Source organism: Notamacropus eugenii, chromosome 5 (genome assembly GCF_028372415.1).
Source record: "Notamacropus eugenii isolate mMacEug1 chromosome 5, mMacEug1.pri_v2, whole genome shotgun sequence".
NCBI classification, from domain to species: Eukaryota; Metazoa; Chordata; class Mammalia; order Diprotodontia; family Macropodidae; genus Notamacropus; species Notamacropus eugenii.
Genome location: NC_092876.1, coordinates 144,511,090 through 144,526,496, shown reverse-complemented (window position 1 = coordinate 144,526,496; position 15,407 = coordinate 144,511,090). Strand labels below are relative to the sequence as shown.

The following is a 15,407-nucleotide window of genomic DNA, read 5'->3' as shown; positions in this document are numbered from 1 at the left end:
TGCTAGACACTATGCTAAACCCTTTTTTGAAACAGTTATCTCATTTATCATTCACTATTTTACACTTGAGGAAACTGAAGCAAACAGAGGTTAAGTGACTTGCCCATGTCACACAAGTGTCTGAGGCTAAATTTGAACTCAGGTCTTCTTGACTCTGGACCCAGTGCTCTATCTACTGTGCCACCTGAATGTCAAAATTTCAACATGGGGAATTCCCCACAGGAATGAAACCATATAACCAAACTCCTCCCTTCTTCCCCTCTCCCCCACAAAAATTCCAATTAACCCTCCCCCCCCCCCCAAAGTAGATTTCAATGTTCTACTCATGGTCTGGATGTGAGGAGTTTGGGGCAAGCTAATTTTTATCTCCAGAAAGTCATTTTATATGTTAGTAGTCTTGGAATGAGAGGCATACTACTAAAGGCAAGAAAAATGTGCTTCCGCATATAAATGTATACTGGTATTTAAGTACATGCATCAGACCCCCCTATGAAGATCTTTGGGAAGTAAATAAATCTATATTTATTATTCAAGGACTTCCTGCATATGAATACAAATGATGAGTATTAAATGAGTGTCTGCTTGACTCCTTTATTTTTATGGAATGGAATGGAAAGCCATTTAAAATGCTTATTATCTTTCAAGTATGGTGCTTTACTTTGACGTGGTACTTTAAAAGCATAGACTTTAATGTTAAGAGTGCTGCAGACTTTATGCTCCCATTTTGCAGATGAGGAAACATTGCCAGAAATCATTGCTTAGTGGCACACAGGGCTCCTTCGTATCAGTGGGTACTGGACAGTAGGTGTTCTCCCTTAACAATATTCAGAGAGTCGGTCAGTGTGTTCTGCAGGGGGATATCTGCCTCACCTGGAAGTGATCTCTTCTAGTTAAAATGCTTGATCATTCTTCCTTCGACATTCTGGCAAAAGAGTAGTAACAAATTAGCAGATGTTATATAAAGAGCCCTGAGATCCAAGGGTTAGTAGACCTTTGATTGAGTTCCACTTTGCCACTAAATGATCTTGTGACCTCAGACAGATTATTTCTCCTCTGTTCTTTAGTGATCTTCTCTGTAAAATGGTCATACGTTGTGAACTTGTAATGCACCTTAGAAGTCATTTGCTCTAAGTCCCTCCCTCCATTTTGAAGATGAAAGAATTGAGGCGCAGGGATATGAAGTAATTTATCCAAGGCCACAAGTTATCAGTGGCAGAGCCAGGATTCAGAGCAGGTCCTCCCTCTAGCTAGAGCCTCTTCTACTGCAGGGTCTCCCAGCACCTTCCGGCTGCAGTGGTCTGGTTCTACTTTGTTTTCCACAGGATTCTGTAAATACTAACTCTACCCGTAGACATTAGATAGATAATCGTCATCTACTTCTGGAAGGCACCATGAGCTGTTCATTCAGTGTCCTCAGCTCAAGCTCCTCCCAACACCTTGGGAATAACGACTAATCTTGCCCTGGATCTTTAGAATGGTTCTGGGGACCTCTCAACTTTGTGTTTATACCTGTAGCCAGCCACTAAATACTCAGTGACCCATTTTAGCCTGTTTGCTAGCCTTTTATAGATTTGGTTGGCTTTTCACCAGAAAGTTCTAGTGTTCCCCCATAGACTACATTACCATTAGAACATTACTGGAATGATCTCCATAAGACAGTGACTGAATCATTACACACCAAACAAGTGTCTTTAATTTGAAAAGCATTACATCTTTTTATCTTTCAAACTTTTGATCAAAGGAAAAGGTTTTCCTTAATCTTTGGGCGAAGGTAATTCATAAACATATCATATAGTGCTAAAGAAATGCTTATGTCAATGGATATGTGCATCACATCTGCTGATTGGCCCTAGACTGTAAGGACTAAGAATGATTAGAAGTTGCAAAGAAGTAATTTAGACTTGATACAAGGGGAGACTTCCTAATGATTAGCACTGTTTCCACAAGGAATGTGAGCAGCTTTGAGCAGTGAGTTTTCCCTGAATAACCATTAATGGGTATGTTAAAGAGGGGATTCTCGTTCAGGTGCAGGTTGAACTGCGTGATCTTTTTGAGAGCCCTTCCAACTCTGAAATTCTCTAAGTTGTGCTACCTAGTGTCAATACAATTCAGGATATTCTTTTGTTAGTGATCTTCATCTAAAATTACCTTGCTGAACAGAAACCAAGTGTGCTCATTAAGGGACAGCTGAAACTGTGTTTCTCTTAAGTAATTTAACTCCACAAGAGAAGGAAGCTGTCCCTTAGTGATTCTGTGTGGTGCATTTCCACACTTGCTGACTTTAATCATGGACTACTCCAGGGTACCTGAAGATGAAAATAAAAATTCCTGAAAATAAAAGATCCCACCACTTTCCTTGGAATTCCATTTCATTGTTTTGCGTTTTTTACCAAGGGGAATGTCTTACTTAGAGCAATCCTAAATTCTTTATGTTGCAATTTAACCCCATTTTCTGTGGTTGTGTCTTGAATGATGATGGAGAAAAGCGTGTCTTCTCTCTCTGGAGAATACCCTTTTGAAGTTGAAAACTATAATTAAATCATCTCTTTCCCTTGTTGTAAAAAGTTCCCCCTTTTCTGGCCTTTCCCAGCTTGTCCTCTTTGCTAACTTATAAGTACATATGAGAGGTCAAACAAAGAAGTGTGAAGAAGGAAGGATTTTGCTGTAGCTGAGTGGGGGAGGAGTAGAGGTCATGAAGGATATGGCACCAGAATAGAGCTTTCAAATAAGGAAAGGATTTCAATAGGCAGAGATGTGGAATATATAAAAATAGTTGATTATGTTTCCAGCCTTATTTCTGACCCTGTGATGTCATCTGGGTAGTGAACGTTTGGAAACTCCCTTCACTAATGCAGATCCACTGTGATCATCTTAGCGTTGCTTGGACCACTGAGAGGTTAAATAACTTGCCATCAGTCAAGCAAACCCAATTACACACTTGCCAAGTGCAGATTGGTTTCTTTTCATCAATACAAGCAAAAAGAAAGCCAGTTCCTGCCCTCAAGGAGCTAGCCTTCTAATGGCAGAGACAGTATGGAAAAGGGAGCAAGGCTGTAGAGAAGGCTGGGGGCTGGAGGAGCCTCACAAGGGCGAACATGACTGTCCTGGGCACTTCTATAAATCTCAGTCCTGGCAAAAACTCAACAATCCAAGAAGGGAGACAGAGGGCCAGAGGCATCTCCAGAGTTAAACAGGGAGTTGGACAGAAGAGTAGAAAGTCAGGGAGCCAGGCAGGAAGTTACTGTACTTTCTGAGTCCTGTATTCCAGCTAAATCTGGTTAGCCGCCATTCTCACATACTTTTTTCCCTCTGTGCATTTACACTCTTTCATCTACTTTAATGTCAATTCCCACTCCTATTGCTACCAATTGAAATTAAGTTGAGAAAGCATTTATTAAGCAGGTACTATGTTAGGTTAGGTTCTAGAGATACAAAGGAAAAAGAAAAACAGTTCCCCATCCGCAAAGAGCTTATATTTTCTACTGCAAATCTTGTTCTTTCTATGCTACCTCTTCCAAAAAGCCTTCCCTGTTTCCTTTCTAAACATATTCCTTCCCTATGGTGAACTCATGTTGCAGTTTACTTGTACCTTTAATGTACTTCATATTTGTGCATTTATTATTCTCTTCTGTTAGATTGTGTGATCCTTGAAGTCAGAGGCTATTTTATTTATCTCTGTATAAATTTAATTATTAAATTTAGTAGGAACTTTAAATTTTGTTGACTTTAATGTTTCAAGTGTTCTGAAATAATATCTTTCAGCCATGGGAACAAAGAAGTATTTTCCTGCCGTGGAATAAAATTGGCTGTTGATTGGTTTTTGGAAAGAGGCCACAAAGATATCACAGTGTTTGTTCCTGCCTGGAGAAAAGAGCAGTCAAGACCTGATGCTCTCATTACAGGTAAGCTGTGGGGTAGGATAGGTTGGTCTGGCCCTGTGATTTCATCTGGGTAGTGAACGTTTGGAAACTCCCTTCACCTTTAATGCACAGAAGGTAGATAACAGCACCTGGAAACTAGCCTGAGAATTAGGAAACCTGTTTCTTTTGCCACTGACTGGCTTGTTGGTTCCATCCCAGAGCCACAGCTATATATTTCGTAAGCAGAACATACACAGATATGTACACCACTGTGGATCACAGTCAGCTCAGTAAATGAGCATTTATTAAGCAACAAGCACTATGATCCAAAAAAAAAAAGGAAAAATACAGGTTCCTGCCTTCAAGGAGCTCACATTCTAATGGAGGAGACAGGGTACAAATTGCTATGATATAGTAATATAAGTAATAAGATTTAGATCATATAAAAAGAAGGTGATCTCAGAAGGAAGGCACTAGTATAGGCCAAGAAAGGCCCTCTGCAGAAAGAAGATATCAGCCTGAGAAGCTAGGAAAAGAGGAGGGAGAATATGCCAGGCATGGGGGATGACCAGCGTAGTATGATCATAGAGTGAGTGGAGGGGAGCACAATATAAGAACTCTGCCCAGGTAGGAAGGGACCCCATTGTAAAGGGTTCTTAAGTGCCCAAAAGAAGATTTTCTGTTTGATCAGGGACAGTCCAGAGGTTTAATAATCTCAGGAACAATTGGCTGTCAGAAGTCAGGTGAAGGGAAGTATCACTGTGGGCCCTCCTTGGTCTGCTCTTGTACTTTTTGCTCCCCTCCTCACTCAGTTTCACTTGTTATAGTTGCCTCCTGTCCTTCATTCAGTCACAAACAAGGGTGAAAATTGTGAAGGAAAACTGTTGCCAGGGACACGCTTTAAGGGTAAGCAGGCTTACGTTGCCTGTGTACCTACAGCTCTCCTTCAGCCTCTCCTTGAGCCTCGATTGTCGCACTGCGAAGATAGGTAGGAGGAAGCCCATCTTCCATTGCCTTTTGAGACATTTCTTTCCTGTCACTGATCTTCCTTCAGTGATTCCCCATTAGTTAAAAAATAAGGCAAATGAAGGCAAGAAACATAATCTCAACTCCATGTTCTCGTAGAAGATGGCAGCTTGTAGTTGTGTCAGATCGCCCTCCCAAACGATCGCCTCTTTGTTTCTGGGAGAGCAGTGACAAGAATTCAGTTGTCTTTTTATTTGTTATTATTTTATTTATTTCATTTTACATACAGTTTAAATTATACAACCTTGCAAGAAATAATGTCTTTTTTAAGTGTGGTTTGATAAATCTTTGTCAGTCAGAAAGAACTGCTTAAAACTGTCCTATTGCTGATGTGTGCCGCCATGAATACTTTTTACATACATATATGTAATATATGATACATATGTGTGTGTATGTATGTCCCCCTCGCCTCCATTACTGAAATTTTGCTTGCCTTTTGTTTCCAGATCAAGAAATTTTGCGTAAGTTGGAGAAGGAGAAAATTCTGGTGTTCACACCATCCCGACGTGTTCAGGGAAGAAGAGTAGTATGTTATGATGACAGATTCATTGTAAAATTGGCTTTTGAGAGTGATGGTATCATTGTGTCCAATGATAACTACAGGGATCTGGCCAATGAAAAGCCAGAATGGAAGAAGTTTATAGATGAGCGATTGCTGATGTATTCCTTTGTTAATGACAAGTAAGTAATTGAATTTTGAACTTTATGAACAAAAACAAAAAGTCATGCTGGAACGTTGCTAATTTATTAGAGATACAAATTGTTTTTGAAGTTTTAAAATTAAGCTAATGAAAACAAAAAACACAGTTAAGTTTAGAGTCTAAATTTGTCCCTTATCTCAAGATCAGGACCAACTTTAAGGATGTCAAAGCCCTCTTAAAAACATTTCAATTAACATTGTACTTACCAAGTTTTGTACTCATTAAATTAGATAAACACTCCTGTGAGGTCTGTTCTTAAAAGATTTTCCCATTTTAGAATTGAAGAAATTGAGGCATTGTTAAATGATTTACTTTGTTCTTAGGTCAAACAGTGACAAAGTTAGAATTAGAACTGAGTTCTGAAAGAATTCATAACCATTCGATTGTGCAGGTCAAAGAGTCATTCTGTATCCTTCCTGCCCCCTTTTTTAGGGTTTGCCTAAGGGAGACATTAAAATATTTTTCCCTATCTTAGCATATCCTTGAATTGAAACACCAGGAATAACAGGAGCGAGACCACAGAAACAATCTAATTTGGAGCCCAGTTTTTGGCTGTTTCTTGATCAATTTAGACAAAATATTTTAGTACATTCAAACTTGTTTTATTTTATTCTTAATCTGTCCAATATTTCCAGGAATCTATGCAGATAAATTTCCCTCCACTCTTTAGTGCTAGTGCCTTGACTGTGATTTAGTAATCTTACCATCTCCTTGTGGGTCAGCAGCTCATTAAGTTGGTCTCTACATCATTTTCTTTGTCTGGAAAAGAGAGTTTATACTTTCCAGTTATATATTTCACAGTGTTAATGTTCATAAAGATGTTTTTAAAAATATGCACATTCTTCTGAAGATAGATGGGAGTATAAGTTCACTATATTCGCTCATATAGGAATATTCTTATGAAATTAAGCATTGTGCCAAAACACATTATTCTTTGCCAAGATATTCTTCAGTTGTATGTTTACACAACATCAGAGGAACTAAGAGGAAGGAGGCAGTGAATAATTGGAAGATCTTATATCTCAAATAATATTTGGAGCAAACCAAACTTAGGTACATCTTGATGACTTAAGTTTGTTTTGCAAATGAAAACTGGGCTCCAAATACTGAATATTTGCTTAGCAAAATTTTAAGCAAAATCTCTTAGATTAAATCTTTAATTAAAATACCACAGAATGCCAGAGTTGTTATACAAAACAGCTGCATTGGAATTAGTATATCCACTTCTTTGTTAATTTGAAATTCTTTGTCCTGTATGTTCTAGGTTCATGCCCCCTGATGATCCTCTTGGCCGGCATGGCCCAAGCTTGGACAATTTCCTAAGGAAAAAGCCTATTGTTCCAGAACATAAGAAACAGCCATGTCCATATGGTAACCTGCATTATGTACACTTCCATTTAGTTGACTATATAAGTGCTGATGATTATTTTTATTAAGTATAACTTAGTGTTCTTAGTTGTGATGAGATTTTAAATATTTTGGTATCTTGGTTCAGCCTCTCATCGAGTTGGTCTCTGGAAGAGAAAGAGGTTTATACTTGCCAACTACCTATTTATTATCATGGTTAGAGTTAGTCATGAAGAAATTTGCCTGAATTAAAATGTGTTTCCAGAAGTCAAAGATGTGTTCCACATCAGAGTAGTTTTCACCTAGTAGCTTTCTTTATCCCCCTCTTAAAAACTTACGTTTATGTCTTGTGCCAAAGTACAACTCAAGTAAACATGATTATCACAATACAAAGTGGTAGTTTCTGCCTGATGTAAAACCCTACTGGAAGAGATACAATGTGTTGTGAAATAGGATTGTATTACCATAGCTAAGCTCTGTAGAAGTATTTAAACCATCTACTCAGACCAGCCTTCATGACAGAGAATTCATGTGTGAATTCTGAAGGATTTCTCTCCAGAGGAAAAAGGATACTTCCTAATATGTATCAAATTTCTATTCTTTATTTCTCTCAAATTGAATGTTTGTTTGGATTTTAAAGGTCCTGTTCATGCTGCCTAGTTCACTTTGTTTTGCTTTTCCTAGGAAAGAAATGTACCTATGGACACAAGTGCAAATACTATCATCCTGAGAGGGGAAGTCAGCCACAGCGATCAGTAGCTGATGAACTTCGTGCCATGTCTAGAAATACAGCAGCCAAAACTGCAAATGAAGGAGGACTAGTGAAAAGCAACAGTGTTCCTTGTAGCACTAAAACTGATAGCACTTCTGATGTCAAGCGTGCTGCTCCAAAGAGGCAATCAGATCCTAGCATAAGAACTCAAGTCTATCAAGACTTAGAGGAAAAGCTTCCCACCAAAAACAAATTGGAAACCAGGTCTGTTCCATCTTTAGTTAGTATACCATCTTCCTCTGCTGCAAAACCCCAAAGTACTACACCTTTAAGCAATGGCCTTCCGTCTGGAGTTCACTTCCCACCTCAGGATCAAAGACCCCAGGGTCAGTATCCTCCAATGATGATGGCAACCAAAAATCATGGAACGCCAATGCCTTATGAACAGTATCCAAAATGTGATTCACCTGTTGACATTGGATATTATTCCATGTTGAATGCTTACTCAAATCTTAGTGTCTCTGGCCCCAGGAGTCCTGAAAGGCGTTTCTCCTTAGACACGGATTACAGAATCAGTTCTGTAGCCTCTGACTGCAGTAGTGAAGGGAGCATGAGTTGTGGGAGCAGTGATTCCTATGTGGGGTACAATGACAGGTCATATGTTAGTTCTCCTGACCCACAACTGGAGGAGAACTTAAAGTGTCAACACATGCACCCACACAGCCGCCTTAATTCCCAGTCCTTTCTACAAAGTTTCCATGATCCCTTAACTAGAGTGCAAAGTTACAGTCATGAAGAACCAAAGCATCATCATAAGCCTCCAATGCCATACATGGCTGTGCACTTGCAGCATCCAGCTGTGGGGGCTCGCTCCAGTTGCCCTGGTGACTATCCCTCTCCTCAGAATTCAGCACACTCTAAGACACTACACCTGGGGAGATCTTTAGTGTCCACAAGGATAGACAGTATTTCAGATTCTCGGCTCTATGAAAACTCTCCTTCTAGACAAAGAAAGCCTTATTCCCGCCAAGAGGGGCTGGGAAGCTGGGAGAGACAGAATTATGGCATCGATGCCTATGGCTACCGGCAGACCTACTCACTGCCTGATAACACCACCCAGCCATGCTATGAGCCATTTACTTTCCAAAGCTTACCTGAGCAGCAGGACCAGACATGGCGGGTGCCTTTCTGTGGTTTGCCACAAGATGCTCCGAGATACCAGGACAACCGAGAAAAGGTGTACATCAACCTCTGCAACATTTTCCCATCTGACCTCGTGAGAGTTGTCATGAAAAGAAACCCACATATGACCGACGCTCAGCAGCTGGCTGCAGCGATTTTAGTGGAGAAGTCCCAGCTAGGTTATTGAGCAATGACGCATCTTCGTGGTGTTCAGTCATTGTTTGTTCAGCTCCGATGCTGAGGGAGGTTTGCTACAGTAGCATTTGTGATCTCCTTCTCAGCAAGGAGGTTCTCTAGTAATCCCTTTATGTGAAATCCTGTATCATGGTATCTGTATGTATAGCCCCATGCGTTGGAAATATCACGGGATTCTTTTACCTTCAAACGACTTTTTTTTAATGTTTCCTTTTTTTAAAACTATATTCACAACTGGAAATTTTTCCAGGTTGGTTTGATAGATGTATCTGTGATCTTTGATAATAATTTTTGGTGCATCAGGGGTTTATATGCAGCACTTTTTAATCCTTGTTTTGTGTTTTATTAACTGGGTCTTTGCCTGTCATTTGCAAGAAATTACTACACTTTCAGAAAGTTGAGAGCATTTGACTAGATTAGCATACTTTTTGTCAAGCCAAGCTTAATTTTGAGTCTTTTACAGCTTTTTAAAATTATTTTTATTTGGGGAAGTGGGTTTTTTTGTGCTAGAATCATTATTTATAGAAAACATATAATACAGCACTGACTTTATCTTTTTAAACAAAATGTAAGTTACCAGTTTTTATTGAAATGGGTAACAGTATATTAGAGTGATTTACAATATATGGCACTTTTTATTATTTTGGTTTTGGGTTTTTTTTGTTTTCTATTAGTTAAATAGTTGATTTAATATGATTGACTTAAAGGACAGCAGATGCAATCAATGGAAAACAAATTAGTTTCCATTCCTTTTGGATAAGGCAAAAGCCTAAAAAGTTTTGATTTAGATCTTTGTCATTATCCAACTCTTTTGTGCTTCTGAACAATAGAAATGGAATTGAAATCCCATATTTCCATTAAGCTCTTATTTTATGTGTGTATTTAATCTTCGTATTGGTGCACAGGAATACTGGATAAAACACTCTTTCACAATATTTACCTATTTTTAAATGAATCTATTCTCAATGCAACTTTTATATTTAATATACTATTCAGTTTTCTTGCTATTTATCAAGGCTGGCCTGAGATGGTTTTATGCGTTGAAGATTTGCAACATTTATTGGTACTGCACTATAGGGACGGTGGTGGAGGAATTGTAAATGGTAACTTAAATTTTTTTGTAAAATACTGTATATTTTCTTGAAGGTAGTTTTTTGGCCTGTTATATTACGAGGGCCTGATTCTTGCCACAGTAGAGTAGTTTTAGAAACAGACTTAAGTCTGGCCTAGTACTAGTAAGGGATATTTCTGGTTTCAAAGTCATGGGTTTTGCTAGCTCCATTTTCATGGATTAGAAGGTAGGTTTTGCACTTGGCAGTAGACAGTTGATTGACACAGCTTGGGCTACTACCTAGAGTTGTAGAATTCTGCCTTGTGTAATGGGATTATTCAGGTCAGTCAGCTTTGACACACTGCCATAGTTTGTGATTTACTGTTGATTATTCCACTTGCTGCAGTATGGAGTAAAACCCTGAAAAACCAGAAAGTACCTTTTACTGTTGATACAAATTGTATCTTTTTAACTATAAGAACCATTTTTATTTGTAGATGTAGTTAAAACACAAATGCGTAACTATGATTAGACTTTTGGGCAACATTTTATCCCTTATTTAAAATTTTTTTTAAAGAAAAGTAGAATTGAGATCTAGAATAGGGTAGAAAAATAAAAGTAACAATTTGTTTAGGTAACTTAAAATGTCTGTCTCAATTTTATATAATATATAAGTATCTATTAAAATCACTCTATTGGCATTTTTCTTTCTCCTAAAACTTATCTAGTGTGAACATAACGAAAAATAAAGGTAAAATGCTGCCTGAAAATAACGCCCAAGCACCTTTGACTAGGATGACATTTTCCCTACTGATGTGACACTGTGTGTTGCATGGAGTAGGATTTGGGTATACTGTAAATGCTTCTCCAAGGCATTGTGCTTATTGACATAGCCAATAATCTGAACCGTGTTCAGCAAACCTAATTCAGGAACGTGTTCTTCTATACAGCTTTTACTGTTGTTTTTGAGGGTGGGATCTGCATTCATCTGTACTCAGTAATAACATAGGTGATGCTACATGAACTATCCTGAGGGGTGTCTGGGAGACACCTTCTGCACTCGTGAAAATATTTATCCTTGAATTTGTCAGTCACTATCTGTAGAACATGTTTTAATGTAGAGGCTAATTCAGTGCCAATAACAGGGTTATGTGTGTAGATGGCTTTTCTCTAAGTTGTATGCTTTTTTTTTTTAATGAAACCACACTTTTTAAATACTACACGATAGTGTAGGCATGGCTAGCTTAGTGTAACAGTAATTTTATTTGTGTTTTCTGTTCCCATTATTCTTCATTTTAATTATTTGTCTGTCTGCCAAACTATCCCAAATTGCTTTGAGTATTGTCTAAAGTGAAAGATATATAGATATATTATCAATCACATTTTCATTGTGATTTTCTGATATTTTAACAGATTGATTGCATATTAATGGCTACTTTAGTTTGACCTCATGGTTGAAACTATAAGAAAACAGTAGTATAGCCTGCAACAATGTCCTGAAATGAACCGATCTGGGCTACCCATGCAGAATTCTTCAATATCAACTAATTGTGAATAAGTTGCAGTATTCTCCTGTCAAGTGGAGCATTCCTTTTCTATGGAAGCATCAGAGTTACTTTGCAGGGTGTAAGAACAAGGGTTATTTGGCAATATTTAGTTATTGTCAGTTCTTAATTATCTAAAATGGGGGGAAGGTAGTTCATGAATAAATAAAATTCACACCTCACTCAAAGATTCCCCCCCACCAGATTTTCAAGTGACCTAATTGATCAATAGCAAACTGAAGTAAGATATTTCACATTCTCTCACTTTCCCTGTCATAAAACCTCAATAAGGTATCCCAGAAGTCCTTGTGCACTTTCAAGCTATCTAGGATTTCTGGAACACCCTGTAGTGAGGAGCTAATGTGAATAGTGAAATGGCCCAGAGTGTTCACCATGAGGGAAAAGGAGAAGTCTACACTGATTAGTCATACCCTAAATAATTGAGAATTGACTGTATCGTGCAATGATGTGTTAGTTCATAGTCTTTGTTTTAGTGTGGAGGAAGTGCCCAGATTATATCAGTTGGCCCTGAGTATTTCCTCATTTTTAGTGTATGCTGTGTGCAGTATCCTTTTTATGATCTTGAAATCCTGATGGAGTTCATTGTAGATCTCAAACATTTGAAGAAGAGACGCACCTGTACAAAATGTTCAGTATTTGTAGAATCTCGAGCTGTGTGTTTTTATGTAAATTCATTAATGAAAAATTATAATATAACTAAAAGAAGTGTGAGTACAGATAATATATATGAGAGATATATATATTCTAAAATTAAAGGAGGGAAAATTTACTATTGATTGCCAAAATTTGCTCTGATTGAGCTATGTGGCTTTAAGTGACCAAGCTTGATGATGAGATTTGTGGCCACAGTTGAAAGGAGAACAACACTTCTGATTTTGTTCCCAGTATTTTTAGAGAATTATTTTGATAATTTTAGCAGAAACTGTAATTTTAAAACAAAGAATGCTTAAAATTTTATCAATTATAAAAATAATTATTTAACATGGCTTGTGAGTGTGTATCTATATGTACATATACAGTAATATATATATATATACATATATCCAAAATAACAAACACACCTCAGAGTTTTGTGATAGTTACTACTTTTTTTTTAGACCTCTGATAGTTTTCCTGAATGGAGGAAAACATACAAGGCTATTTTGTGAAGTTTTTTCTAACACACATTTGACTTTCATCATTTTATATGCTTAATCTTCATTTCGTAACTTCTGGTCAATTTCCCTGTCCAAGATAAAGCTGTTAAATATAAGTAAATGTGTATTTTTCTAGTCATTTCATTCTGTTGCCTTGAGGTCTGATTCTTTGAGAATTTCTGAATGAAATGAGCCACAATAGAGTATTTATATTCCAGACAAAGCCAACAGAATGTCATTTTTAATTAATCCTTCAAGGTAAGTGCCAATAAATAAACTGGAAGGAACAATACATAGAAGAAAGGAAGGTGTTGGTGAAAATAGAGAACTCTACACCAAGGCTTTTAGATTGGCATGTCTCTAACAGGGAATAAGAATTAATAAGCAAACTGGACAAAGGACTCTGGATGTGTTGTTTTATAATAAGAAAGAATTCTATTTCCGTGCCGCTAAAAAGTACCCAAATCTGTTATAGTTGTTGGCTTTAGTTCTAACAAGATAGTTTTAATGCATTTGAAATCACCTCAATTGATTTATTCTTCAGCTGGTCATACTGAGTGATTATCAGATATTTCAAGCTTGTTTTAGTGTATGTGTTTTTAACTAGCAGAAGTTTCACCATTAAAGTGTTCTGTGTAGAGATTTCCTAAAAAATACTAAAAATAGTTTGGATGTTTAAGACAGCTTGATAAGCATGCTAGCTTTAATAATGATGAATGGGAGTAGCTCTTTTTCTCCTTTGATTTTTAGTAGGCCATAGGGACCCAAAGTCCAACTTAAAAAAACTATTCAGTTTGTTTTTTTATCATTATTATTATTATAGGAACTATGCTGATAAGTCACACTCATGCCCTGTTTTGTGCTTTGCATAAACAGCAGATCTTTAAAAAGCATTTTTTGAGAAAAACAAATCTATTGTTGAAATTGCACATACTATAGATCTTTAAGATGTGAAAATTGTGAATAGCATAACTGTAGCTATAATATGAATGTATTGGTTACATGTGTATTTTTTTTCTAGGAAACAAAGTATACCTAGACTTGTCTAGTCTAGGTCTTTAACATAGGCTGTGCTTGTGGTCCTTGGTGAGTGGTGCTTCAATATGGTCATGAGTAATTTTGAGTGCATTAGCATTAGAAAATGTTCTCATTCACAGTGCTTTATAAATTGTACTACATTGTATGACATTATTTTCATACAAATATTAAAATTGCCTGTCTATTTAAGTTAATAGTTACAAGTGTGTACTGGTATAGAACTTTAGCTTTTAAACAGTACTATTGATTATTTGTATAATGATCAATTAATTGTTTTTCTTCTAATATTGTCTGTTACCCTCATTGTTTTCTATTTGTTAAAAACCAATGTTTTTGTGTGTTTAAAGTAAAAGAAACTTTTTTCTCCCTAAGCTCCTCGTTGCTTGGGATTAGAAAATCTATATATTTTAGTTTGGGTAAACACAGTTTTTAAAGTTTGTACTTCTTAGATGGTGTACCAAATTTTCCCATGCTCTGTCCAGGTATTTCATATGAACAACAAAATGTTGTTCAGTAAAATCTGTGCCACCTTTCATAAAACAGGTTGTATCTTTTGGGAGAGAGTGGCTTTTATTTTTACTGTGTCTGTGTTGATAACCCGGCTCTTTTAAATGTGCAAATATATGTCAACCACCAAATGCAAAACACCTTTAACAAACTCCTCAGAAGGTATAAAGTGGAACCTTTTTCAGGTTGCTAATTTCATTTTATTCCTTCTCTGTGATTACAGGTAGAATTTAAGTTTTTCTCATTCAGTTTTCTCTAAATGGAAAAGTGAGTCAAAAGTATTGAGATGAACTGCTTGATAAACTGGTGTTATAATTATATTGTTTTATTTAAGATGTTCTGTACTCTTTCTGTGATGGGATATCTCCAAAAAGCAGTATTTAGATTTAATGAAACTCTTTACCAAACATGTATGTGATTTTGACATTGATAAAAAAAAAAATTAAAAAAAAAACCCACATACATTTTCCTTATGGTTGATTTGTTTTTGTTTCTTCAAAAAGTTGACCTTTTCCATAAAAGTACTTAATGAAGTTATTCTTTATAACATCAGCACAGTGTGCCTGGACTCAGTGTAATTTATGATGTTAAAAAGTTCCTTTTTTTAGAGGATTGTATTCACCTAATGGACTGTTTCTTAAGGTCATCCTTACTGCAAATGAAACATGCTAAGAAGAACCAGTGGTATCAGAATATAGGACAAAATTATTTCCTTTCTAACCTGTTGCAAGTTTTGTCCAATGTGTTTTGAGTCTCATCAGATTTGATGAACTTTGACATGAGAGCCTGATGATGTTGACATTGTTTTGTCAATAAGAGATGTTGAGGCAAGTTATAGTTCATACTAAGATTTGTCTAGTTTTAGTAACAGTAAATATCTTTAATTGAAAGAAATACCCTACTCAAATTAAACATGGAATAATTGATATTTGAAGAGCATAGGATCAGACCTCCAATAACAGAAATAGAAAGCAATATTTAACCCTTTGACATTTGGGACTGGCTTAAGATAGAATTCACAGCTTCTGAAAGTGGCCAACCACCATGCTAGAGCTAATCTGAAGGCGATTATGTTACTCCAAGACTG

The 15,407-nt window shown here is 36.8% G+C and overlaps 1 protein-coding gene across 4 annotated transcripts in view; it reads left to right on the top strand.

Annotated features, from left to right (window-relative positions):
- Positions 1-14,789, top strand: part of ZC3H12C (zinc finger CCCH-type containing 12C) — an 83,240-nt gene extending 68,451 nt beyond the window's left edge. For all 4 annotated transcript variants that reach the window (XM_072611165.1, XM_072611168.1, XM_072611167.1 and 1 more), the window contains exons 3-6: positions 3,763-3,902; positions 5,333-5,567; positions 6,852-6,958; positions 7,619-14,789. In XM_072611165.1, coding sequence (XP_072467266.1) covers positions 3,763-3,902; positions 5,333-5,567; positions 6,852-6,958; positions 7,619-9,015 — 1,879 coding nt within the window. In that variant the 3' untranslated portion in view covers positions 9,016-14,789. The remainder of the gene's footprint in view (positions 1-3,762; positions 3,903-5,332; positions 5,568-6,851; positions 6,959-7,618) is intronic.
- Positions 14,790-15,407: the final 618 nt, after the last annotated feature.